This window comes from Numenius arquata, chromosome 7 (assembly GCF_964106895.1).
Source record: "Numenius arquata chromosome 7, bNumArq3.hap1.1, whole genome shotgun sequence".
NCBI classification, from domain to species: domain Eukaryota; kingdom Metazoa; phylum Chordata; class Aves; order Charadriiformes; family Scolopacidae; genus Numenius; species Numenius arquata.
In genome coordinates, this window is record NC_133582.1 from 11,815,083 (window position 1) to 11,843,025 (window position 27,943).

The 27,943-nt window shown below is 35.5% G+C and overlaps 1 protein-coding gene across 1 annotated transcript in view; it reads left to right on the top strand.

The window, feature by feature from the left end:
- Nucleotides 1-27,943, top strand: part of GRIK2 (glutamate ionotropic receptor kainate type subunit 2) — a 373,275-nt gene that overhangs the window by 99,429 nt on the left and 245,903 nt on the right. Inside the window, exons 2-3 of the mRNA XM_074150299.1 lie at nt 11,604-11,771; nt 15,719-15,976. Coding sequence (XP_074006400.1) covers nt 11,604-11,771; nt 15,719-15,976 — 426 coding nt within the window. The remainder of the gene's footprint in view (nt 1-11,603; nt 11,772-15,718; nt 15,977-27,943) is intronic.

The following is a 27,943-nucleotide window of genomic DNA, read 5'->3' on the forward strand; positions in this document are numbered from 1 at the left end:
TATAAAGGGCTAAATGAAAAAAAAAGTCTATCATGGTGCTCTTTCATATAGAAGAAATGTCTTAGGGGTCTAGAAACTGGTAAAAAAGTAGCTGTATTTTGACACCACCAAAATATTAAAAACATTTTCTCTGACCTTTGATAAATTTTAATAACATATTTCAATTCTATTGTGTGTCACTAAAAGCAATTTTATTAGGACTTATCTGGCAGCTGTGCTTGAGAAATATTAAGTTTTTTAGATTAACTAATACTTTTGGTGAACAAATACATCTCTCCACCATAAATATAAAATGGAGACAATTCAGTTAAGTTTCAAAGATGTTCTCTCTCAGCATACAAACCACCTATTAGATAAACCTGTATTACATAAAGTTGTCTACTGCAAATATCACAACTTCCCATGATCAGGAACAAGGAAAATTTGCCAGCCCCAGAAGGTAAAGCTGTAACTCTTCATGTTGCAAGATCAGTCTAAATTGCAAGGCATATGCACAGGCATTATGTTTCTTTGATCTATTTTTTCTTGTAATTTTTCTGGACTTCAAGCCACCTAAGGAGATGGTAACCTATATCCACTGTCTGCTGCACTGAGATCTCTTTCTTGTTTGGTTTACCTAAGTCATACCTCTGCAAAAAGTGAAAATTAGCACTGAATGCTTTAAGAGAGGCATCAAGTATGGCCCTCTAGCTTTTGTATGAGAGGAAACGGTGAACAAGAAAACTGTACCCACAATTTGCACGACATGTATGCTTTAGCAGAACTCTGTCTTACTGGCTGAATTATCCTTTCTCACTCACTCCTCATGGGAAATTCATTCACTTTGTTGCCTTTCTATTTACCTTTTCCAAATCTATTGTATCATTTTTGAAATGAGCACAACTTGGTTCAAGGTTCAGATAGATGTGTGTGCCAAGTACCCCAAATCCCCTTTTAGTCAATGGAAGTTAGCGGAGGAAATGGGTGAGCTGTACTGACCTGCTGCAAAAGAACTAATTAAATTTGAGACTTATTCATGTTTCAGAGCCACCTGTGCAGATAAGACATGGGACCTGGGAAAGAAACATTCCTTTTCTGTACCAGAGACCAGGAGGGATAGCTCCAACTTCGTCAGGTAGCCCATGTGTGGACATATGCATTGAGTCCTAGATGACTGTGCTCAGGTGATCTGAACTGTTACCAGAGATTCTTTGAACACGATGGGAACATGGACTCCTAGCACACCTCTAGCCTTTTAAATAAAGGTGTCTTAATCTTCAACTTCAGTCATTCCCTCATTGCATACCCTGCTCCCTTCCCCAAGTGGATTAAAACTATGTGCAGTGTGCGAGACACCAGTGTGAAAGTAGAGCTTCCATGTTAATACACTACTGTAGAATTTATCTTTGACTGCTGTTTTAAACCCTTTCCCCCCTGCTCTGTTTTGTTGCTGGTATTTAGCCTGTTTTCCTAATGGAAATAGTTGGAATGATGCTGTTGATATCCTACCTCCTTGCTAAGTATGCTTCCTTGCTCGAATACCTGAAAACAGAGGTTGCAGAGGTAAGTTTTATGAAAAAGGTGGCTAGACAGCCTGTTCATATGCCTAAAGCAGGGTGGCCTTCAGTGAAGATACTGCTCTTGTTAGATACTGACAAATCCAGTTGTGAGATATAGATTCCTCAAGAAAACATTTTATATGATACTTATGATTCATGGAACATCTTTTTCTTTCAGAAAAAAATGTCTCCCCTTTTGGAGGTGTTTGAAAAACAACCTTATCGTGGAGAGAAACTGACTATGCCATATGGAAAAATAATTTATTACAGCATGTAAATTACAAGAAAAACACAGAACACTTTTACTGTGTAGTCTTCTATTGTCACAAATGCAAGTCTTCACTGTGGACAAAGTAGTTTAAAGCATTTTAGAGTTGTTTTTTTTTTTTTAATATATCCTTGTAAATAAAAAAAGTAAAGCTTATACCATGGTCCTGCTAGATTAACCAGTATACTGTCTTAAGGTGTATCTTGTCTGGAAGAGTTTGGCCATGTAGTAGGAAAATATATAGAAGAGAGGAATAAAAAGGAGGAATTCCTTTCTATAAGATAAAGGCTGATATTTAATCCATCAATAGGGTTCAGATAAGGTAGGATGCATAACTCCTGCTTTCCTGCCAAAACAACTTTTCAATTTTTCCCAAGAGGCTTTTAATTCAGTAATTAAAACTTAATTATCAAATTAGTGAACAACTTTTTAGAGCATAATTACCATATTAGCTAATAACTTCTAAGCATTTAGACTCTTAGTAAAACAAAATATCTGCATATAATTGATGATCAACCTAAACTCAAACTCTGGATACAACCAGAGCTGAATTCTGGGATAGATGGAAACAGAATGAAAGGATATACTGTAGAAGTATCACTTGCACATCTAGATCACATTTCAGTCATTAGGAATATAAACACCTTCCCTTTCATGGAAAAGATAATTGGGTAATTATTAAGAAAAACAAATGACAATCAAATGTACTGCAAATGAGAGGAGTGAAAAGTATTCAATATCTCTGTGCTTCAGATCAAATGTTTTTACCTCCTGCTTCTGTGTGCCACTTCCTCCCAGACCCTCCAATAATATTTCTGCAGGCTGTGAATTAAACACTGCTGGTTTATCTCTGGATAAGTGAATCAGTCTCTCTGCTATGTACCATACTGAAACAGGCCCTCTAGTGCAGTGCCTCATTAAACATTTTTGCTGCTTTGCTTCAATATCCCACTAGAATCTTTCTCCGCGTGAATCTGCCATAAATTATCGGTTTCTGAACCACTTAACTTTCATATGCATTAACAAGCTTTTTATTGATATTTATCATATTAATTGAATGACTGAGAAATATATGAATCTTTGGCAAAATTTGTGCATCTTTTGTGTAATATTTAGAAGAGCAGTAGCATGCAAAAGCTTTCAAGAAGCTGTAAAGTATATAATTATATTGTTATTTATGGAGTTTCTAGTACATTTAATTCATTTCTTTGGAGAGAAATATCTTAATTTCTTCTGCTAATGTCTTGTTTGTGTAAGTCATACTGAGATGCATAATTTATCTCAGGTCCCATTACAAAATGTAGTCTCTTTTGCTATTGGTGTAACTTATGAAATAGGTGAGCTCAAGGAATATGAAGCAATATATTTTGAAAAATTTAATGATAAATTTGTGCAGTCTGGCAGCAGAGGCACCTAATACCTCTGCTTTTGAAGATAAGCAGCTTTTTTGGTTTTGTTTAACTCCCTCTTTTATTCACGTTAACACTTGACAATATCACTACAGATCTATCTTTCTTGCTACATGGAATCTTTATTATCAGCACCTAATACTTGATTTCTCATACTAATTGCTTGTTCTGTATTCATATATATCACTTTTTTCTTTTTTCTGCCATGGCTGAAGATTCAAAAAAGGAATTGAGAGACTGTAGAACTACCACTTCTATGCAATCCAAGCAGCTGGTACGTTAGGGACAGAAATAGTGAAGGTTTTGCCAAATAATATTCAATAACCTGCCACAGTCTTCTGAAAATTGCTTCAAAGTATTTAAACCATAATTCCGTAGCAGCGCATACCATATTTTACCGAGGGTAGCAATACTTTTGGCAAAAGTGATTTTGTTGAGATTTTTACTAAGATGAAAAGATGACTTAATTTCTAAGCAACTCTCCAACATTTTTGGAAACTGAACACTTGAGTACTGAAGTGAAACGTCATTAAATGTAAAAGCAAAAAGTATTTGTCCCATTTAAAACTTTCAAAAATCAGATCGATGGGAAACTTTTTAATTCTTTTATGACTACTTTACCTTTCCCGCTATTTCATAGCGTTTCTATGGCAGTGATTTCAAACTGTTTAATTGTAATACAGTCAGGAAATACTTTGAAAAGATGATTAAATGCTCCAAGCAGTATTAAAGAAAATAGCTTAACAGCTTTAAGGAGAAAATGGAAACAAAAAACTGTTCCAGTTAATGCACTATAACGTGGCAGCGTTAGGAAGTAGTAACGTGTGACTAAGGTAACGTAAAGCATGATGTAGCAAACTATAATTTGAAAATATTTTCCTAAAATATAAAAATTACTGAAAAACTTCTTTTTTTCTCACTTTACAGTGCCATGTGTAAAACAAGAAACCTTTATATCCTGTCTCATATATACAGTCCTTAGAGTCCTTAGAACCACACTGCTTCTAGTTCCTGCTAAACAAGTAGATTTACCAGTTCTTGCCTCTGCTTATTCAGGGATCATGGAATGTTTTCTTCATGGACACTGAAAAGCTGTATTTGAGTGTTGGCTGACCCTTTAGAAAAAAGGGAAGGAAACAAAGGTGTGTTGTTTTAAGACAGTTCAAAACATTTTGTTAGCCAAAGTAATGAAAAGCACATTTTAGCAAAATCTCCCGAGGCCGATTTTGTATTCATGTTTTATTTAGTGTTTTGTTTGCTTTTGTTACTACTAGTTATGAGAGACTAAATATTACATGAATGTGATAACTGCTTTGAAATTATCACGTGTATTCTGTAATAAACTGCTTAGCGTGTCAGAGAAAGCTAATGTATATCCTTAAAGTTGGAAGAAATCTTCCAGATAGTATTTTCTAACTGCAGATCAATGTGTTTTGGTGTTCTTCTTTTGCCTGTCATCTTTAGTCATGCTCTGTTGATATTCTGACTGAAAGTAGTAGTATTCATAAACAGAGATGCTATCAAAAGCAGTGTTTTATAAGTATGCTGCATATTCCAGTCTAGTAATATTTTTTAATAGCTTTTTATTTATGACTTTTCAAAGCATATTTGGAACTGCGCTGTTGAAAGGTAAGATTCTGACATGTGTCATTTGTCACATCTGACTTAAAGAAGATGTTAGAATGTATCAAATTATATTTTAAATTTTTAAAGGTGAGTACATACAAATTATAAGAATCTTTTTCATCAGTTTTATAAGATAAATAAGCTTTTGTTAAAATGAGATCTATGCTTATTTCATCAAATTATCCTTTATTATTTCCTCACATTTAAGAAAAACAAGACAAACTTCTATTTTGATATACAATTTAATATTAAATTAACAGGATAAACCTAACATTGACTGGATATTTAGTCCCTTAGGTATTGTACAATCAGAAAATATATAGCTTTATTTGTCTTAAATCTGTAGATAATTCAAATCCTTTTATGAGAAACGTCTTAAAGTTGCCAGTTTCATGCAACTACACTAAAATATGGATCAAAAGATAACCTAGATGCTGAAGGTAATATTTATGTGCATTTTATAGTGCAAGATTTCCAGGATTCTGTGATCGTGCCTTGATACACTGATTCCATAAATGCCTTTAACAGAAATTATGTCTCATTTCAAAGCAAGTTACTGGTTTTCCTTTAATTGTGCATCTGTTGCAATGTTGAGGTGTCTGTTACATCTGTTTTGGAATGAGAGATTTATTTTTCAGAAAAGCTTTTTGTCCAGGGTCACATAGGAAATCCGTGGTAATGATGATAACCCCCACAAATTCCAGGTCCTGCTTCCTTCCTCCAAACCTTATGTACACTTGGTGTAGGTAAAGGACACTGCTGAAGTGTCCTGTCTTTTTCCACAGTGGCTTATGCACATAAAAAGGACTTCAAAGTCAAATAAGCAGTTTTCTATGGCAAGTGATCCTTTTATTAAATTCTTTCCTGTTGTGAGATTCAGAAAGCTTTCAATATAATTTTGAATACTACTAATAAAAATATGGTATAGTCCAGACTCACACTGCTGTATTCTGAATCGATATAAAAAATTAAACTAAATTGTTTTACGGAAAAGGTTGTAAAGAAGAAATATTTACATTTGCTTTTAACGTCATGCATGAAAGTGATTCATTTTCTTAAATCCTGTTCCAGACAGAAATAAGTGGCTAAAATGTAATTTTTTTCTGTATTTATAGGAAGCACACATCTAAGCCAGCAACCTTTACGGAGGTCTTTGAACCATTTCTGTAGATTTCCAATCCATAACAGGATTATCAGTACAGCCCATGGCACGCTTGATTAGGACTAAAATGCCTTCAGCCAGCAGCCCTGATCAGTCACTGTAGCACAGCACCTACCATGCCTCCTGCTCCCAGTAACATCCACGCCACGTCAGTGATATTGGGTTTTTTGGATGAACCTCTTCACTGCCTTCTGGCTATGCCTGTATTTGGAGAACCGTAGTCCTTTCACACTTCCAAAAATCCATCACTTCCATCTCTGGAAATGTTGGCAGTATACTACCATCCACTGAACTCTCAATAACATGCTTTTGACTTTCTACCCCTCTAAATGTAGTATCACCTTACATAATTACTGGCTCTGATTATGAAATGGCCAATTTAAAAATTAGAACGCAAGCATATAATATAATGGTATAATAAGTGATAGACTTGCTTGATTCTACCACATAATACTTTTTAGAAAAGTTGTTTATCACAGATACCTTTTTTCATGGACACCCATTACTTCTTTCTCCCATCTTTCCAGGTTAATTAAACTAAGACTGTCTGAGAGTTCATGTTTTCTGAACAGGAAATAATGTCAGAATAAGAAATTTCTGTTTGGCACAATTGTTATAATCAAAGTATTGATCTGAGGTGATTCTTATATAACCTCATAAAATTATTCCTATAATTTAAACATACTTATATGTTTTTAAAAGAAAATGATGGGAAGAAATGTTACTAGCTGAGATAAAAAAAAAAAACTATTTCAGATTTTCTTTTTCTTTGGAAAGTAATAAGAACATCTACATTACTCATACTATTTTAGGCACTACATAGTGTCCTTTTTTCCAGTGGTTTCTGGTTTTGAAGAAAGTGTTACTGCATCAGTATTACAAGGATTTTCTCGATTGGTTATGGTAAAAACACTTGGTCATATAAATATTTTTTTAAAAGTGAAAACTGTGTGATGAAAACCCCTAGTGAATTTCAGGTTTGGTAAAAGCAGTTCTAGTATATCAAGATTAATAGAGATCTGAATTAACCTGGATATCACTGCAAAAGTATTTAAAGATTGTTTTTACAATTGCTCTTGCATATCTGGCTTGGCTTGGCCTTTTCTAAATGTTCCTCATCACTCTGATTCTTCAGGTGTTGATCACTACTGAAATCTACTGAACTTTTGCTAAGTGTTTAAGGCCAGGCTGGATGGGGCTTTGAGCAACCTGCTCTAGTGGAGGTGTCCCTGCCCATGGCAGGGGAGTTGGAACTCAATGATCTTTAAGGTCCCTTCCAACTCTAACCATTCTATGATAGCAAACACTTGAAGTGTTGAGCTATACAGCAGTCACATACTGTACACAGTCAATAGAAATTCATGAGCTACAGACTGAGCTGTGGCTGTATGATGCCATATTCCCAAGTGCTATTGTTATAGGGCAGAGATGAACTGCTATACCATTAACACTGTAAATGAAGTCATGTATGAGATCATTAAAGCAAACTAAGCATTAAATACACATTTTAATATACTTTTAAATTTTCTCTTTTAATTTTGAGGTAACAGTGAAAATTCAGCCATTTCCTCTAGGATGCGCCTGGTTGCTTATGAAAACTGGTGTTTCTGCCTATTACAGGTCTATAAACCGTGTTAAAAATAAGACAAGCCCCAACACCTGCTTTTTTCAAGCTGTTAGATAGAGATAGGCATTCGCTTGGCTGCTTGTCCACATATCAATGGCAAGATTTATGACTCTTCTGTCTGCTTATCTGAGAGCATGCGGTGCATTCCTCAATTTGATTATTAATAAGGCTATCCTGAATACAAGGTACAATAGCAGTAAAGAACAGCCTGCTTGTGAGGGAACAACATGACTCAGTATGCTATAACAGCTTCTGGAAACCACTATCCCTTTATAATTGAGTATACCTGAAGTGGAAAGGCAATCCTTTTTATTCATTTTCTTTCCATTTTACTAAAAAAAAAAAAAGGCAGTGTAATTTGTGACTTGTCCCCTAGTGTTAAGCCAGTGGATTTACAGAACATTTTCTTTAAAAATACTCAAAGTAATTTTTTTTATTATTTACATATTCATTAACAAATATAGGAACATAATGGTAAGGCCAAGGCAGTTTAGTTACCAAATAAATTCCTACTTCTACCTTATGCAGCAATGCAGAAAGCACCCTTTAAAACTTCCCATTCCTGTCAATGTCTGAACTCATTTATGTGCCTCTGCTGACCATCCTGAAAAGATCTGAAGCATAGACTTCCATGCATGCTTAAAAGGACTCTCCTCTGGAGAATGAGGAGCTTTTTGTGACTATATTCTGATATTTAGAATGCAGACGTGTCTGCCTAAGCTCCTGCTCTGCTTAGTGTGTGAGTTGAATTTGAACTGTTTAGAAGACCAGTTGAAAAATGGTAGTGCCCTGCGTGCAGTATTAGCTTGGCCAAAGCTGGCAGCTGTTATTCACTACAGAGCCAGGCATTTTCAGCCATTTTGCATATTAGTAGGACATGGTGCACTTTGAGAACCTGTTGATGGAGTCTACTCTTAGTGTAAAAGTTAAGATGAACCTACACCTGCCAGCATCCATAATATTTAATTATGGTGTGTTCCTCCCCTGCTGCTTGAGCAGATACAGAAGTAGCATAGAATTGAATTGAAAGGAGCCTAGTGTGGAGGTGTGACATCCTACCGGTTAGAAAACTGCTAGGAAACTGCAACTATATGGTCTAATCTATATTCCTCTAGGTTCTTATTTTTAATTCAGTATCTATCTAGTATAAAACGTAAATGTATTGAGGAGCAGCAATCAGAAGCTATGTTTTCCTTCCTCTTAGCAAAATATCTTAATCATAGGACAACAGAAACAGGGTAGTCTACCTCTGTTTTCCTTAGGAATGGAAATTTACCCTGAGGCAGACAAAGCATATGCTGCCAGCTTTGTAGGACTTGCATTTATCACAGGGACAAAGAATGTGTGAATGAGGGAAGAAACCACTGAATGGTGCACGTGGGAAATTACACATCGTTGCCACTCACGGGAGATAAAGACTTTGTTGTCTTCATAAAATTGTCTTCCTATGTGATGGACTGTCACTACCATTAGGAATTACCCAGATATGGGAGGTCAAAATCCATTTTTATTTTTATTTATCTTATGCTGAGAGTAGTGGCTGCACCTTTGACAAGGAATTCTCCATCACAAGAATTTAGAATTGAGCAGAATGAAAAATATAAGAATAAAGAAGGAAGATTGTATTGAGCTTCAGACACATTGAAATTAAAAAGGAAATCTTCCAATGTAAAAATTTCAGGGGGGAGAGAGAGAGAGATATTGTAATGCTTATTTCTCTTTATGAATCCATGGTAACTTAAGATATAATCCTTTTTTTAACAGCTGTTTGTGTGATACTGGTTTATTAAAATACATTTGAATAACTGCTTTCCAGATGCCTTAGGAAATTCTATAAAATCTAGCTTAATTTTTGTTATGCTCATGGAAATGTCTTTTTATTTTTGTTGTCTCTTAATATCTATACTTACCATTTATTCACCAATTTTTAGCTTTTGGCAGCAATTTTTTAATATTTTGCTCAAATCAAAATAGGATCCTCCTAGATGTCACAGCTTGATTTACAAAGCTTAGATGCTGTAAGTCTTAAGCAGCACAAAAATCTTATCAGACTATGTTTTCCTAAACAGAGAGCTGCTTTAATTTTGAAAGCAGTAGGTTGCCTTTCATGTTAATACTCCATTAGTGAGCAAATAAAAATGGTATTTTTTTTTTCAGTTTTAAAGTGTAATAAGCCTATATTTACGTGAATGTTATCCAACTTCCTTTTGCTTTAGCTTTTGAAATATTGTTAATATTGGTTACAGATTACATACACATTCTATGCTCAGTCAGTTTGGATCATTTCCCTAGGTATCTAAATTTTTCTTAAGCATTTGCCTCTCCCGTCGGTGCCTCGTTCTCAGTTTTAAATGACTGATGTTTAAATAATTGTTAGTTGCATCTTATCTTAGTGGTTAGTACTTGTGCTTTTAAATTAATGTTATTTGAGCATCTGCCCCTAGGGCTCTCACCAGCAATTTAAGGACTCATCTGCAGGAAAAGTTAACATTTATTTCCATCCTGTAGTGAGAAACAGGTTGGAAGAGGCAGGAGGTTTGCAAAACTGAAAAGCCTCTTCATATTTAAGTTTCAGACAGGGAAAGAGTTTATAACTAAATACACGTTCTTTTTATTTTAGAAATGGTTCATTATTGGCTGCTCAACAGGATCGTTTAGAAACTGACTGTAGTTTGTGAAGTTCGGTGTGACTTGGTTTCTGTACAGACTCTGAGACCTTCTTGCTGAGAAAATAGTGGAGTGTTGAATAAAAGTTTTTTTAGACAATACAAAGCCAGGGAGCAATATTACTTTGGAAATGAACACGCACAAGCTAGGAAAAAGCGAATGAAAAACATTTCTTGCACAGATATAATGCCTGGCTTGTAAGTTGTGATCCTCAGTTTATGGCCATTCAACCGCCATTAGTATAGGCAGATACTGTTAGCATGAGGACCAGAGAGACCACATGGATGCTGATTGTTTTTCTGAGGCATTCCACGTCACTATCATAAGGACATATCTTCAAATTACTTTTATTGTCACTGTATCCTTGACCTTTCCAGACCCAAGATAAATGATGTTACTCCAAAGTATGTATAAACTTACATTTTATGGGCAAGGATATCTCATTATGAGAAAACAACAGCTGAGGCGCAGCACGGTTTCCCAAACTTCTTTGCTTCATTTAAGACTAAAGCTGGCTCGGAACCACTCTAGAAATTGCTTGTTGTTTGAGGCGTGTCCTACTCTGGCAGTATGCTTTGTGTGGGGATGCTTTCGTGGCATGATAGAGCTTATGTAGGTTGTAGTTGCTTAGATTCCTGTATTTGCTGAGAATGAGGTTAGCATGTACATGCTACTCTGTGCAAAATTTGAGCCCTTTGCTCAACATATTTATCAGCTCAGGCACAGAGTCATGCTAAAATATCTATACATATTCATTTCTGGAGGAAGTTTGGGGCATCCCAGTTCCATGCTCCTTTTATATGTTGCGCTTCCAGTGAACTCTCCAGTTCATTACTGCTGTATCATAAGTCTAGAAGAGTAGAAAACAAGAATCCAGAAATCTCCCTCTCACCACCACACATAGATGGTGTCTGATCTGGAAAAGCTAAATGTAATAATTTCAAGCATAACTATGTAAAATAATAATTACATATTTTTCATCCCTCTCCTATTTTGCTTCTAAATAGACTGGTTAGCTTACATTTCCACACTCTTTTTATTCACAGTAGTAAAAGGAATATTGTATGAAAAAAAACTTAACAGGTTTTCTTTAAGGTAAGTTTGATTTGTTGCTGGGTTATTTATGGTTTGACCTCAACCTCACCAAAATCATGAGACAATTTCATGAGTTGCACTGTATCAGGTTTAAGTTAAAAATTTCAGGCTGATTGAATCTTTTCCCAAACTGATGATTAAAGGTGTTCTTGTATGCTATTTTGGCTTACTAGTGGTTTGGTTTTTTCTTTTTTCTTTCTCCTGCTACTAGGAGGCATTTTTGAGTGTGTAGAATCTGGCCCAATGGGAGCAGAAGAATTAGCCTTCAGATTCGCTGTGAACACAATCAACAGAAACAGAACTCTTCTGCCAAATACTACTTTAACATACGACACCCAAAAGATAAATCTCTATGACAGTTTTGAAGCATCCAAAAAAGGTAACCTTTTGCATATTTATTTTTTTTTTAACAAGAAACTAAGATTCACTTGGTTTGCCTACCTGAAAAAAGGTCTGTCTAACAAAACTGTATGAAGTGAGACTGTACAAGGTTTTGGCTGATGTCAAGAACTGCTTTAACAGCCTTGAAGGCTGTAATGGTAACTGCTTGAAAATTACACTGTCACCTTTGCTTCCACTGTGTCTGACTAAAAGCTACTTTAAATATTTAAAATTGGAGATAAAATTTTCTGAGCTTTGTGACTATGGTGTTTTTGAGACTAGATCCTTTGGTATGAGAATACAGGATCTCTGGACCTTCCTCCTGGAAAATGCTAAGTGCCCCCAAATTCTAGTGAACTTGAAAGAATGCTACAATTAAGTTTTAAGCATTCAATCACTTTAAGTACACCTCCACAGATACCTTTAACATATAAATGTCTCATACAGCTAATCAGGTGTGGTCCCCAAAGGGGAACAAGTAGTTATAGTTTTGTGCACCTTATGTCAACAAGGCATAAAAATAAGCCTAAATATTAAGTCTGCATAAGAATATTGCTATCAGGTTTATGTCTAGGCCTGAGTTCAGCAGTTTTCTCCTAATTATAAATGATTTGTTTAAAGAAAAATTAAAATTTAAAAAAATGTTCAAAATTATTTCTAAATTTTCAAATCTTTGATTCTCACACAAATTGAAGTTTTCAGATTGCTTTACATTCAAATCTATGACAATAGATGCAAATTGTACTGCATCATTGCAATACCCTAGAAAGTCCAAACACCAACAAGTTCATTATGTATTTACAGGAGAAAATACAAAGCCTGTGGTCAGAAGTCAGCAGGACTGAATTTTGCACTGCTACATGTTCTTTAAAAACATTTTTTTTTTGATAAATTGAAGAGGCAATTTCATATGAATGTTGTCCTTAGTAAGAAAATAAGAAAGGTGAAAGAATCAGAGGTCAACCTGTGTTTTTATGACAGGTTTCTAGGCTAAATTTGCCAAATGATCGGGTCCCAACGTGCCACTTGCAAGTGTTGCAGACTGAAAGGTTTACACAACAAGGGATTTTTGGTGTTACAGTGGGCTAAGATGAATAAAAACATTTGATGATACATTAGAAATGCTTCATAGGAAAAAGCTTCTCTGACAGAATGAATGTACATGAAGTATATCTCAAAAGTGGAATATAATACTGATTGAAAAATTCAGTTCAGAAATTGAGAAACTTTTTTTCTTTTATTGCAGCATACAGAGTTAATCTTGCAAACTTATCTGTTTATTTGCTAAATAAAGAATTCTAATATAGGCTGTCGTTAGGCACAGAAATAGATAGTGTCCATATTTGTACAGAAATACAGTTTGGTCACTTTAAGATGACTTCATTTATGAAAAAAATTATAGGCTAAATATTAATGCCTAACAAGATGCTTTCTTTGAAGAGGAGAGTGTGGAAGAAGGAGGCAAACAACACTTTTAACAAAGTATTTTTGAGTTGTTATTCTGTTTTTCTGGATGGTGCATTAAGGCAAATTCTGAGAGACTACACTTCCCTTTCCATCTCAGCCAACAGTGAATGAATGGGCTGATCCTTAATTCTGGACCCTTCCTTCTTTCCTCTTCATCTTCCAAATTGAACCACTTCCTGACTCCGGTTCACTCTGTCCTGTGAAATGTAATGGGACAGTATCTCTCCTCTCATGAGGGAGGATGTAGAGAGCAGAGAAATTTGTTCTGCGATCTTTAATTCTTTAAGCCTTTCCTGAGACAACACAACTACTTTTATCCCTTACTTGGGGTTTGCCTGAGTGTGCAAGCTAGCCTGAATATTATGTTGCTAATTCTTGATAGACTATAATAGCTGAAGTTCGAATGGCAACATGCCATTGATTGGATGTATTGAGATTTTATATATTCATTGTTCCCACTTGCATCTTGGATGAGAATGCAACTCTTTATTTGTAACTGGTCAGGCTGTATCAAAATCTGTGTAATCTTCCAGTGCTAATAGCTTTTTGCTTTATCAGTTCACAATACAGCCAACTACATTTGTGCTGACATGTGCTTTAGTTCAGAATCAAAGGCTAAAGGTTAACATCAAATGGTTCATTTTATTATGATGGCTCCAAAGCAGAGTTTTAACAATGAGGTTTAAGCGTTTGACTCATTTTTGTGGTTCATGATTATGTCCATTAGTGAACAGCCAGGCTCTGCATCACAAATAGCCTGTTTAGACCTCTTAGTATCACATACTTTTGAAGTTGAATATAGATGAAATATTAATGGGTTTTTAAAGGTGCTATATGAAAGAGCAACCTGAAGGCAAGACGATATTTCCAAGATCCTGTTTCAGTGAAAAATAATGTAAACGCAAACAAAATATCCTGAATGCACTAGAAAAATTGGTATGCGTCTGATAGAGCCAGTGCCGTATCAAATCACGTGTGAAAGCATTGCATTATTCAAATCTCAGAAACAGGGGAAAAAAAAAGCCCATTGAAAAGCCATCTGGTAGCTATTGCTGTTGTTAGTGATCCCATTTACTGACATTTGCATAAAGCTTGTTGATTACTCTTAAGAAGGGCAATATTAGCATAAATGTTTTTTTATCAAGCTAGTCATTTAGGCCCTGATCCGATGCTTAGAAATGCAATGGAGATCCTGTGTGTATATGAGAAGTTCACTTAAACCACCAGTGCTCTGCAGTAATAAAAAGGTGTGCCAGCATAATTTCTGGAATACACTTGGAAGACTTAGCAATATTTTTATCATGTTGAAAAGCATGTGCATAGTAAAACAATTAATTTTGACTTCCTGCAAAAAGTAATGCAGCAAGATGTGTTTCTACTGCTTGTTTCCTCAGCTGTCGGAGCCTTGATGGTGGAATAACAATATTAATTAATCAAACCTCATACAAATACTAGCTTCTACGTTGGATTAGGGAGATACTTTTCATTATTTCTCTCTACCAAAGAGAATGTTAGAAGACAGAATCTGTCGTTTTTCAGAACTGTAAACTCATAAAGGTTATGTCTATGGTAGTGATCTAAAGAGGAGCAGGGCATGGGCTGAAACACGGGACTGCAACATTGACCAGTTTTCCTGCCTTCTTTTTGTCATGTGCTAACTAATATTCTACAAGATGATACTGGAACGTACTGTGGGAGATAATACAGACCAGAGACTGCTAATGTGCAATGTATGTGGGGCTAATCTATATTGGAAAGAGGAAATCTGAGCCACTTAAATGCAGCAGTATCGTGTCAGTGACTCTCAGGGCCATTTTTATCTACTAATAGATATCTATTAATATCTCCTAAACTGAGGATTTCCAGTCTTTTAAGAAAGGACACTGAATTTTTTTCATTAGCAGATAGCAATTTAATTTTCTTCTAGGGAAAACGTTGACCTTTACATTTTGCTAGTTAACGTGGCTACTTTCCATGAAATAAATAATTTGGCTGATACTTAACTAGAATCCACTTAACACATACAATTTCTGAATAATTAGGAACTCAGTAGAAATAGTGTTGATTGATTGAGGAAGAAGTTAACGCTTAAACAGTCTAGGTTAGAATACTGTCCCATATGGCCCTTTTCCAAATGTAAGATGCAGCTGAGCATAAATCTCTTCCCTTGTCAGTGCTTTTTAAAAGATACACAATTGCTGGCCTTTGTGACTTCCAGTGACACAGAAGTGTTTATTAAATGTAGCTGAGCGCTATTTCGATGTTAAGTGTTGCTATTCATCAGTTCACAGTGAAAGCTTAGAAATGTATTCTGAAGTTGAAATCTGTGTAAGTGCAAGTGTTACACAGGAAGGGAGCTCTGTCAGCGATAAAGTTGTATTTCATGGAGTGCCTTTTGTTTAATGTGAATTGTGCAATACCTTCTGGCACACTGCCTTCTTTCCTCTCATCATTGACAGACTTCTGTCTCCTATTCAGCCTGTGATCAGCTGTCCCTTGGGGTGGCTGCCATCTTCGGACCATCCCATAGCTCCTCAGCTAATGCTGTGCAATCCATCTGCAACGCTTTGGGTGTTCCACATATCCAGACCCGCTGGAAACATCAGGTGTCAGACAACAAGGACTCCTTCTATGTCAGCCTCTATCCAGATTTCTCTTCACTCAGCCGTGCCATCCTTGACCTTGTGCAGTTCTTCAAGTGGAAAACAGTTACTGTTGTTTATGATGACAGCACTGGTAAGGCTAAAGCATTAGACTATGGGCAGATATGTTCACGTGTTCAAAGAGAGGGAGGAGGGGTGTCACTATTCATATTTCTTAATTTAAGAAATCTTAACTAAGTTAGAAGAATTTCTATTGGCAAGGTAGTGCATAAAAATAATGTGGATTTATTATCATAAGTATTCTCATAAGTATGCTTCAGTTGCTGAATTCTGTGCGTGTGAGCTTACAGCTGTCAGTAAATCAGTCATGCTCTGTGTTTTCTGCAGTGTCTGAACAGTTGCTAACAGTGATGTCTTTTTATTTTATTTAAAACTTAACTTCAAAGATGTACTAGTATGCACTGTGAAATAGAAGACCTAAATTCTAGCACTGCTTCTAGTATTAGTGAAGTTAAAAAACATGCCATGTTCCTTTGGAGTTTCAGTATATACTTTTTCAGAGAGAAATGCAGAAGGAGCCCTGGTTTTAGCTGCTAGGAACTGAAACCAAAAGAAGTTTGGAGGCTTGTTTTGCAGATGAGTTACACGAGTTAAAAATGAACTCCTGACTTTCCAGCAGAAATATACCAGTGTGCTTCCTTTCCCATTCGTTTTGCCTTGACAGGGACATTTTTTAAAGCATTTTTCAAAAACTTAAGTTTGATTTGAGGTCTATCTAGTGCTGGTCGGAACTAAGACCCTGGTAAGAGGAAAAACTGACTGTAATGGAAGATATAAGGAAGGTACTTAGCCAAACGAGATATTTAATCTTCTTGGAAATGTTGTTAATCTCTTCCATGCTGGTTGAACAGTCATTGGCAAGAAAAAGAGCATGGTGAGCCCCAAACCCTTCTCATGGTTCAGTGAGCTGGAAGAATGTTGATACCCTTCTTACATAATGCTACTATCTATCTAAATCTGAAAAAAAATAAGATCAAGAAACAATATGTGCTATGTGTGAGGCTACCTGTGATGAAGACTAACTCTGCTGGATAAACAGCAGTTACAGCAGGATGGAATGCCTGCTTACTATTTAAGTTCAAATAAGATGTGTGTACAGCTATCAACAGGTGAGAAGGGAACAGTCAGAGTGGCAGTGCATAACATTATTTATAACTGATTTTTTTTCTTCTCTAAAAAAGAGAGGGAGGCAGTGAAGTTTAGAGGCTGCCTCCCTAAAAGTTTGTTGGCTGATGTCACCAAAAGCCTTGAGTAATCAAACTTCTGATTTAAAGTTTAGCTTCATAGAGTTAAGGCAAGAAATAGGTAGTCTGATTATTGATGTCTTCTGATGTTTGCTGTATTATTCTGAAATAGGACAGGAAGTGGAAAAATCTCTCAAATTTAAATCAAATGCTGGTTGAAAAAGTAATCTGGGGTTCAGTGAAACAGTTATAGACTTAGGTTTACATAAATTGGAAATATTTCACTTTGATTTAAATTGTTTGGAGACTAACTAGTTTTACAATAAACAGGTTATCTTTTAAATCAGGCCTTTCAGTTAGAAAAGTCATAAGTTTTAACACTTTGAAACTGCTTTGCTCAATATTTTCGAGTAATTTTCTCCCCTTCCCTCCCCCCAAAAAACCACCCCAAACCCAAAAGAAATATTTCATGTTTAATGGGCTCTATATTCCGTGTTTTCTGAAAGAGATATGTTGTTAACAGTCATGCTAGACCTGATTTTTTCATAAAGTATGTTTCGAAGTCAGGATGTAAGTAGAAATAGGAATGAGATGGAAAAGAAGTTTTTCTTGCGTATGTTGTGATCTACTTGATCTACCTGTGACTACTATAAACATTTAAGAGGAAAAAAAAAAAGAACATGAGCCCTTTTTAAATAAATTTTAAATAAATTTGACAGCGAATAAGGAGAGTCAGGAATTTAGTTTATTTAAAATGTGTAAAGAATTATTTCAGGAAATATTTACTTTAAATTATTATTTCTTTCTGGAGTGGCTAGACCCTTCATATTAGGATACAGGTTGTTCCTGTTGATAAATAGTATCCCAGCTACAACATCTTTTTTTTCTTGCAATCTGTTGCTCTCTGAAGAGACAGAAAAAGGAATCAGTTTTAAAAAGGTAATCCTTTCTCTTTTTTTGTGACCTTTGCTGTACATAAATTTAAATTCTACTTTAAGGCTGTCAGCTTCTCTTTGTTAGTGGCATCTGCTATGGATAATTCAAAGACTTCAAAAGCAGGACTCACTGCTGGGATGGTCCAAAGCATTGCTTGCTTTTAAGTACATACTGGAACATCTCTTAGCTACAAGAAACTGTCAATCTTAAAGGAGTAGAGTTTAAATCTTGTTAGAACTCAACTGCAAACTGGTGTTTTTTGAGGCAAGGACAGAGAAAGGAAAGTAGTTACTTCAGCTGAGGAAGAGCTTATCTCCTGCCATAGCATAAGATGAGTATTCAGTTTTTAACCCATTCAGCTGAAGCTGAATATGATAGTTTCAGCTAATATTTAGAAACTGCATTGTAAGAATCCTGGTGCCATTTAAGACTTAATTTCAAATCCATTAAAAAGAAGGCAACAAAGACAAAACCTTTATCATTGTTTATAACTGTTTCTTCCATTTGGCCAGTGATTCCTTAATTTAAGGTGGGTGTCATTCCTATTTCACCCTCCTTTGTTTCTCTTTCAGTCACCCATATTTTACTCTTTCTTGAGAAGTTAATTAACATGATAATATTTTACGATCATTTTAGTGTTATGGATTTCCTTTATCTGAATGGACAATTGCCAAAAGTACACCCTGGTCAAGACAATCATATGTTGATGTAGCAGTTACAGTGATAATTTTTTTAATTGCTAAAATTAATATTTTTTGGAGGGACAAATTTACTTTTTGTATTTCTACTATTACTTTATAAAGATGGGTACAAGGGAAGATGATACTTTTACTATAGACAGGAAGAAAAGGTACAACACATGCATAAACTATGTCTGGATTATTCTCAAGATAATTTATGGGGAGTTGCCCATATACCAAAATCCTGGAAGATTGTAGATCCAGATTCTGAGGGAAAGTATGATTTTTAAAAAACTTCTTAAAATTTATTTTTAAAAAGTATATCTTAATTGTTAGGGCTAAATTTCCTGAATTCTGTAAGGAATTATTAAAGTTTTAATTCTCTAATAAAGGACCTCACCCATTTCAAAGCATTCTAATAACAGTTTTGTCCATATTCTTCATTCCTTCAGTATGCGTTATGTCTTCTTGAATAAACACAAATGGAAAAAGCTGTGCAGTTATTTGACATGCAGTCAATAAAAGCCCATATTAACTCATGTCATTCCCAGGAATACACTGGAGACTGATACTTCAAGTGCACACTTCAGCTGCCTCTTGACAGCACCATTGTGTCTGATTGTATGCAATCCCCCATACTCCTGTCTTATAGGAAGGAAAGCCATTTATGTCTCTCTAATAGACGGCAGAGCATTTTGCTGATGCCACATGAGGTGCTCTATGTAAGCATAGATGCAGTTTTCTGTAGTGCTTTTGTGTGCCTTTCAATCCTTAGTGTAGCTGCCTTTACAACATCCATATGATGAGATATGCAAAATAGACTGCCACCAGTCTATTTGATCCGGATCCAATTTGATCTGAGATCGTGTGGTATGAAGGTAGTATAGAAGAACTCGGTCTGTGTTTAGAACCCAGTTTGAAAAGAGAGAGAAATTTGGAATCCCAGGTTCTCTATGCAATAATGAACATCTGCACATCTGAAAGTTTACCACAAAGAACAGCCATTATTGGGTTGTCTCCCTCATTGAAGTATTCTCCCTGTATTCTTTGTGGAGGAATAACTGTACATCTGGCTACTGATTTGAGAAAGGACATAAAGAAGTTGTTTTTCATGGATTATGGGTAGCAACGGGACCCTGCCCCCAACCCTCTCCAGGTTTATGATGCAGAAATGGCTAAGTCACTTTGGCCGTTGCTCCTCACATCAGCCTGGACCTCAGAACGCTGGGTTGTTCTGTGCTGATCAGACCTGCCTCTTGCTCAGGAGCCTGTAATGAGGAAAGCAGGGTAACTTAGCACAAGAGAAAATGGAGATTGTGTCACGCTGAAATAGAAACAGAGATGCTTCTAATGGGATATGATCAGTAACACTGGAAGTGAGAAAAGATCAGGCTGAATACAGTGCAATAAGGAAGAGTCAAGACTCTATAAATAGATTAATAAACTAGAAAGGTTAATTCTATCTTGTCTCAGTAAGAAGAGATGCAGTCTGTTATAGTGGGGATAAGGTAATAGAAATAAAAATAAGCATAGAATGGGCAAAAGTTTTAATATTAAAATAAAGCCTTCTGCTCTGGTAGTATTTTTATAGAGTGGGTGTTGTGACAGTGGGTAGATGTCTGTTCTTTCAGGGAAGAAAAAAAAAGTGAGAGTCCTTTTTCTGTGATCTCTGAATACTGCATCTGAAGTTTTTTTGCTTTAAGTGTAATAGCTATATTCTGCTTCCTTCTATGATTTAGTTTCTCCCTTTATTTTAGCTCTCAAGACTTTTTTTTTAACGTAGTCCATCTGTTATACAGACAAAAAGTTGGAATGAGGCTCTAGAACATTTTTCTTGCTAGACTGAAGATAAGTATTGCTTCCTGTGGTCATTCTAAATGGCAAAGTATATTCCTTTTAACTAGAATATTCCATTATAAAAAACCTAGCAGGATATAATGAGAGGTTGGTTAGTTTCGGTTGTTTGTTTTTCTTTTTTTTTCCCCTTAAAGTAATTTATTGTCTCTTTGTTAATTAAATACCACTAAACTGTCCCTGGATACTAATTAAGTCCTTTCAGATTTACGGATTTGATACAGTCAATTGTCTTTAAGAAAGAAAAGTGGAAAAATGGCAATATGTTCATCAGCTGCATATCCTAATGGTTTTAATTGGTCTCAAAACAGTAACTTAATTTCAAGCACATAGTCTAATCTCTGTGCTAAAGAAAACAGACTACATAAACTCTAAATAAATTTGTGAATCTCAGCATTCCAAAACAAAGAATACATGAACAGTTAGATACTGGTGCCTTTGAATTATAGTGGCATTTGCATTGCCAGCTAATGCTTTTATGCAGATTAAGTTGATATAAACAGAGTTCTGGGGTTTTTTTCTTAATTAACATTTGTTTTGGTCTTGGGTGAATGAGCATAAACACCAAAAATCTGTTGCATCTATTCACAGAAGCTAAAGTAAAAGCTCAAAAAAATTACTTCAGAAATAAATTTTTTTTTTTTTGGTGTTGGTCTTCCACATTGAACCCTGTGCCTTAATTCAAATGAAGGAAAAAGATGCCATTTTGTTGGTATTTTTACTGTAATATATGGGTAGCATTGGTTTGTAAATAAAACTACAATTTCCAGTATTAAAGTTCACATTATCTTATTCCCAATGTATTTAGCATTGTTGTGGACTCACCTTGAGTATTGTGTGCAGTTCTGGGCCCTGCAATTTATGAAGGATGTTAAGATACTTAACATCCAGAGGAGGACAACAAAGCGGGTGAAAGGATGAAGGCATGTCCTATAAGGAGTGCCTGAGGACACTGGGTTTAGCTAGTTTGGAGAAAATGGGGCTGAGGGGTGGGGACCTCATTGTGCTCTTCAGCTTCCTGAGAAGGGGAAGTGGAAAGGGAGGTGCTGAGCTCTTTTCTCTGGTATGCAGTGACAGGATGTGTAGGAATGGCTCAAAGGTGCACTAGCGGAGGTTCAGACTTGACATTTGGAAGCATTTCTTTACTGAGAGGGTGGTCAAACACTGGAACAGGCTTCCCAGAGAAATGGCCTTAATAACATGCATAAATTTTTGGTCGGCCTTGAATTGGCCAGGCAGTTGGACTAGATGATAATTGTAGGTCCCTTCCAGCTGAACTATTCTATTCTATATTTCACATTTTGCATTGCTGTTCATCAAGATCCAAACCAAACCACTAAACCATGAAAATTAAGTGGATAGGACTTTTTCTTCCCATCCTCTTTAGAATCGTCTAACACAACTAACCAAAGGCAAGGTTTTAATATCAACAAATATCTCAGACTGGGTGTTTACTGAGAATAGGAGTATACAATAATATTGCAATAGGAGTTTACAATAATCTTAGAAAGATGTTGCAAGCTCTTAAAATGTATGTTGACATTTTAAATACTGAAAATGCTGAATGCCCACGTATGAGATATTCTTGTGATATTTATGATAGTGAAGTAATGCTTGGGAATGGAATATAATGGCTTATTACTAGGGAAGTGCAAAACAGCAAAATATACTGAATAGAATTCAAGAAAGTGAATGTCATTAAAACTGGAATTTCCGCCAACAGAATTAGTTGGAGTCTAAACCAAAGAAGATTCAGACCAGTTGATCAGATTTCTTAAGTGATACTGAAATTGAATAAAACGTTAAAAGAGTTGTCAAGGGACTTAAGTTTTCAAATCACTTGGGTAAGAGACTTCTGAAAAACTTGAAAATGAAGTAAACTTAGATCTGTTAATAATTACCTTTTGAGAGGTCATGGATGATAAGTGAAGTTCTAGAAGTCTGGAAAAGGTAGGCAAGCTCAGATTTATTCTACTTTAGATATTTCTCCAAATTTTAAAGTACATTTATCCTAGTTGCTTAAGCTCACTAACATCTACATTACCCACTTCCTAATAACTACCTTCCTAACTTAGAACCTGCTTAAAATTGGGTAGAATAAAGTGAAGTTGTAGTATGAGGTGTGGGATTGGGCTTTTTTGTTGGGTGTTTTGTTGGGTGGTTTTTTTTTTTGTGGTTTTTTTTTTTTTTAATAGACTAGTCAGCTGAATTTTTATTCCTGGAAAAGTGCTGGACAAATAAACTGTTCAGTAAATACTGAGAAGGTCTCAAAGTGATGAGTAACTGTCAAGTTTGCTTTATCAAGAGCAAATAATGTAAAACTTCCTCCTTTGACAGGCCAAGGTGCATTACAGACAAGGAAAATGCAGTATTGAGTTAAGAAAGTAATACTGTTTAAGGCAACATTCTTACATGCAAATTAGAGAAATAGATTCGTTATGCAACAGTTGTCAAATGGATTCAAAAAAGAGCAATAAGATGTAAGTAGACTGGTTATGGCTTACTGCAAAACTGAAAAGATATACTTACAAGGTTCATTTTCTGGTTTGAAGAGTATACAAATTATATATATGCAGGTGATAAACTCAGAAGTTACAATACTCTAGAAAATATGATTTGTGTTAAAGTATATTAACAGTTATCTATCTAACATAAGATGGGGTCTTTGTGGATAAGCCAACAATGGCATTAGAAGAAAGAAAGCATAACATTGTACTCAGTTGTATGACCTGGAATATCCCGGGTAATTCCAATTTAATCTGCATAAGAAAGGTCACATCATATTACATTGCTATTTGCAGCAGACCTCAGGAAAGATGAAGGCTCTTTAGATCAGAGGCTTAGGAAAATATGGCCTGGGAGGAGAGACTAAAAAAGTGTTGGTTTAGTCTAGGGGAAGTCAACAAAGTGTTCTTGCAAAAGGAAACAAGTAAACTATCCTCTAGGTTAAATAGCATATTTAGAGACAAGTTTAAAATTGTAGCAGAAATTATTTAGCTAGGACCGTTTAGGCTGGAATCAAAGAACAGATATCCTCTCTGTCTTGTGGAGGTTTGGTGGTTTGTTGTGGCTTGTGCGTTTTTTTGTGGTGTGTTTTTTTTGTTGTTGTTGTTGAGTTGAGGTTTTCATACTGCTTTTGCTAGACAGAACAGAAAAGACAAGAAATGGTGACCTTTTAAGGTCACTATCAGGACTATTCCCCACCACTGATGCTGACTAATGTGTCTATCAAATGTGCAGAAATACTAAATTATAAACTACTATTGCACTGCTCCATTGGTAGTGATTCCTGAAATTGGATTTATATTAGATATCAGTTAGATTAAAACTATACCTGTATGTATTTTTGTACATTTATACTGTTTTGACTTGTGCAATTTTAACTAGTATTTATTTTGGTTCTACAAAGCAGATGCAGAATTTGCATTATTGGTTATTCTTGAAGGGCTGGATGGGTATCCTCTCTGCAAATAAATGAACTTGTATACAAATCTTATTAAAGATACAGAGTGTGTTGAGATAGCTTAACACAGCATGTTAAACGAAGATATTTTTGTGCATTTCAAATATGTGCATTATCAATCAATTAGCATTGATTCTGTACTATTTAATGGAATGAATATCTATCAGAGAGCTACATTTGCCATGGGAAGCAAAGCAGACTTGATGCTTCCCGTGCATATCAGCTGGAATGCCATGCAGTTCTGTTCCACATCTCTTCAGTCACCAAGTCATATAGAAGATGCAGCATTTGTAAAAAACATCCAAAATTTTATTGAATCTTCTTATTAAAGACAACAGATTTTTAAGCCTTTCTTAATTAAATCAGATTTGGTAGAATTGTAATAATTAACTGCACTAATAATTTTGATCTGGTTTTGGAGAGTGAAGAAATATTTTCCAGACTGATTACACATCGCATAGTATCTTTTAAGTAGTGTTTCATGTGCTGTGCCCAGTAATTTCAAGTGAAAATACAGTTAGTAGTTATGTGCTAAACATAATTGTGTTATGTGGATGTACCTGGTTGGTTAGTTTGGTGTATTCCTTTTCTGAGAAAGTTATTGTAGCATTTGTTCAATAAAGTTCAGAAATATTTTTCCAGTGCTGTATGAAACTACCAGTGGGAAGGAGGATATTTTGAAGTTAAAATTTCCCTTCCAAACTTTTTTAGTCATTTTACAGTTTTGAAGTTAGACTTTACCAAGCTGCCTGAGGAGAAAGTTGAATTTTGTTATTTTTCGGTAAGTGGACCTGTAGTTGTTCTTCGATAATAATTCTATAACGATTTTAATTTTAAAAAAGAAAAGTAAACGTCATCCAGTTAAATGGAATTCATGAGTCCAGCCCATCTTTTAGGAGAACATGTAGCACAGCCCCCTCCCTGTTTTGGCCAAGAATTTGGATTTACTGCAACAGTACATGGTATTATAAAAAGAAAAATATAGATTTAAAATACAAATAAAATAGATCCATAAGGTACTTTGTAGTATTGTTCTGTAAGCCTAAGGAACAAGTAATATTTCCAGAAATTATTGCATTAACAATGAACGTATTCCAAATGGTCATTTAAATTGTTTTGCTTTTGTGAGTTTAAATAAACTCAATATCACAATAGTGATGCTTCCACTATTATGGGTATGGCTAGACATTTTGAACCTGTTCTACTGTTTCTTTTAACGTTGATTCTGACAGCTTTGACAAAAGCTGTTTGGTCCTTTGACTGTAGCAGATCTTTTTTTTTTTTTTTTTTTTTTTTCCCCTCTTCACCCTCATTAAACTGCACTGCTCATGGATGTCAGCCACTTGAGAGATCATACTTCATGCTATTACAAGAATCCTTTTGAAATGCCCGGGACTGTTAATTGTCATTGTTGTCATCATCATCACACTGAAATAAAGATAAAGCTTTCTGAAAATGTCCAAAAAACATGGTCAGAAAACTGAATAATAATACTAATATTTCAAATCAGGAATACCATAATACAGCTGCATATGTAAAGAAATGTCACATGTTGCTGAAGACTAGAAAAACATGGCAAATCTAATATAAAAGGCTTAATGTTTTCTTACTTTTCAACATTTTATTAAATTATATTAAACTATTTTTTTTTCTTGTGTTTTCACACACAAGGTGCAGAGGTGAGGGAAGGAATGGACAGTTGGGTTTTTTTCCCAGCTGCTGTATGCTGCAGCAGTACTCGGGTGGTATGAAAACACTTATTTTCTTCATCTTGTTATAGTGATCTTCAAGATCAGAACCCTTCCATGAACTGAAGGCCTTTTCTGAACTTAAGCAGCAGACTGATTCCCTCTTGTGGAACTGTGTGGGATGGGGTAGAGGGCTTCTTCACTGCAGTGCTGAAAAGCCATTATTAGAAAAGAATTGTTTCTGGAAATAGGCTGAATTGGGATTGGCTATTTGAAACTAACTATAAAAGACGTTCGCACCCGTGCTCTGACGTGCTCACTTAGCATATTTAAGGAAAACAATAAAGCTGATTATTGCCTTGTACTTCAATTACATCTGGTTATGCTGAAGCAGCAGTAAAATGGATTTAACTTTCAAATGCTGAGACCCAAGACACAGAAAAATGAAGTGATATTCACAGTATCAGAATGGGAATCTGACTGTGGAGGTAATCCTGGATCCCTGGTTTTCTTGTTCAGTCATTTTTTTTAACCCTAAGGTTAGTCTCTCCTATATGTGGCATTTTAGTAATCTCAACTTCAATATTAATTATGAATATAACTTTAAACACTCCTACTTTCCTGTACTAAGTAATTGTTTCAAAATGGAAATAATTTTTTAGACTAAAAGAAAGGGGTTTTTCTCTCTTTAGTCTAGACACTTTTAGATCTTTCATAATAATGAGGTTTGTATTTCAAATACATAAACATATGTGCACATACTCATGTAGTAAACAACATAGTTCTACCTTTTTTTTTTTGGTTGTTTTAGAAAGGAGCATTTTCATTTTTCTCAGATATTAGCGTTACTGTGCTCTAAGTCCTCCTGAAGTGCACCACTGGTTATACCAGTATCATTTTGTGGAAGTGCAGGTCAAGGAGTGAAAGAGAAGTCTCCTCAGTCTGGTGACACATACTCATACCATCTGTGTGATCACTGTTGATCCCAGGTTCTTCAGCAAAGTAGCCTCTGTTTGCGGAGCTGATGTTTACCAAAAATGGGTAAGACTGCTGGAGATAAAGGTTAAAGGTCTTGAATTGGGTCCATTCTTCCACATACAAAGTAAGGATCACTTGAAGTTTGGGGACTGGACTTCCTCTCCTAATGTGCCCGGAAGGCATTAATTACTATACCTGAACATGCAGTTGAATCCAAAAGTGTGGATGTTAAGGCAAATCATCTCTCTGCTGAATGTTTAAAGCTCAGGTCAAATTTTGGAACAAAAGACATTCATATATGTCCCTCCTTCCTATGTACACTTCATCTTTGAATTAGTTTATTTTTAATAAAGGAAATTGTAAAGCCTTTAAAATGAAAATAAATACCTAAAATATCTCTGTTGTAAGCTTCTAAACATAGAGCTTTGGAGCTCATGCAAAACTATCTGATTGTCACAGAATAGCACACACCTCAATGTGCCAGCATGAAAGCAAGGTGAATGTTGGGAGACTGCATCATAGCCACAGTTATGGAGAAGTTTAGAGAGAAGCATAGTTCTTAGCCCTAGAAATCTTGTTTCAGCAGGCAATTAAGTCAGTAAATGGATTACTGGCATCAGTACCATTATTCTAGGTTGAAGTTTTGTATCTGGAGCAGATGATTTAGTCTCAGCCCAGTCTAGACAAAAACTCTAGGAGGAGAAGTGTTTTAGGAAAAGAAATGCCAGGAGAGAACTAGCTACCTAAACTGAAAAGGCGTCTCTCATTACTGTCATGGCTACCATCCAAGAGAGAGTTTTTGAAAAATATTTTCAGTTGGAAATAACTTTTATTTGTCCTCTCATACTTGGTGACCCAGAACTGGCTTTTCAGTGTGACTAAAACTTTTTTTTGTAGTGATATGCTCCAACAAAATGTATTTCTTCAAAAAAACAATCTTTGCTGCCCGTTCCCTCTCCCCCCCGACCCAAAAAAAAAAAAACCAAAACAAAAACCCCCAAATAAACCAAAACCCAAACCCAACAACTTGATGATCAAATTATTTTTTCTAACAACACAAACTGCGGGTTTTGAAGCACTGTCAACATAGTCTATGGGTGTTCTGATTTATAAATGGGAGTTCTTCTGTGTCTCTGAAGAAAAGTTGGGGGCAGTAGATCACTACTGTATACTTTGATAAGGAGATAAGTACATACTTACAGGTAGATTGACATTATAGAGCCTCTATACATCCGCCAGAAGTAAATCTTGTCAACC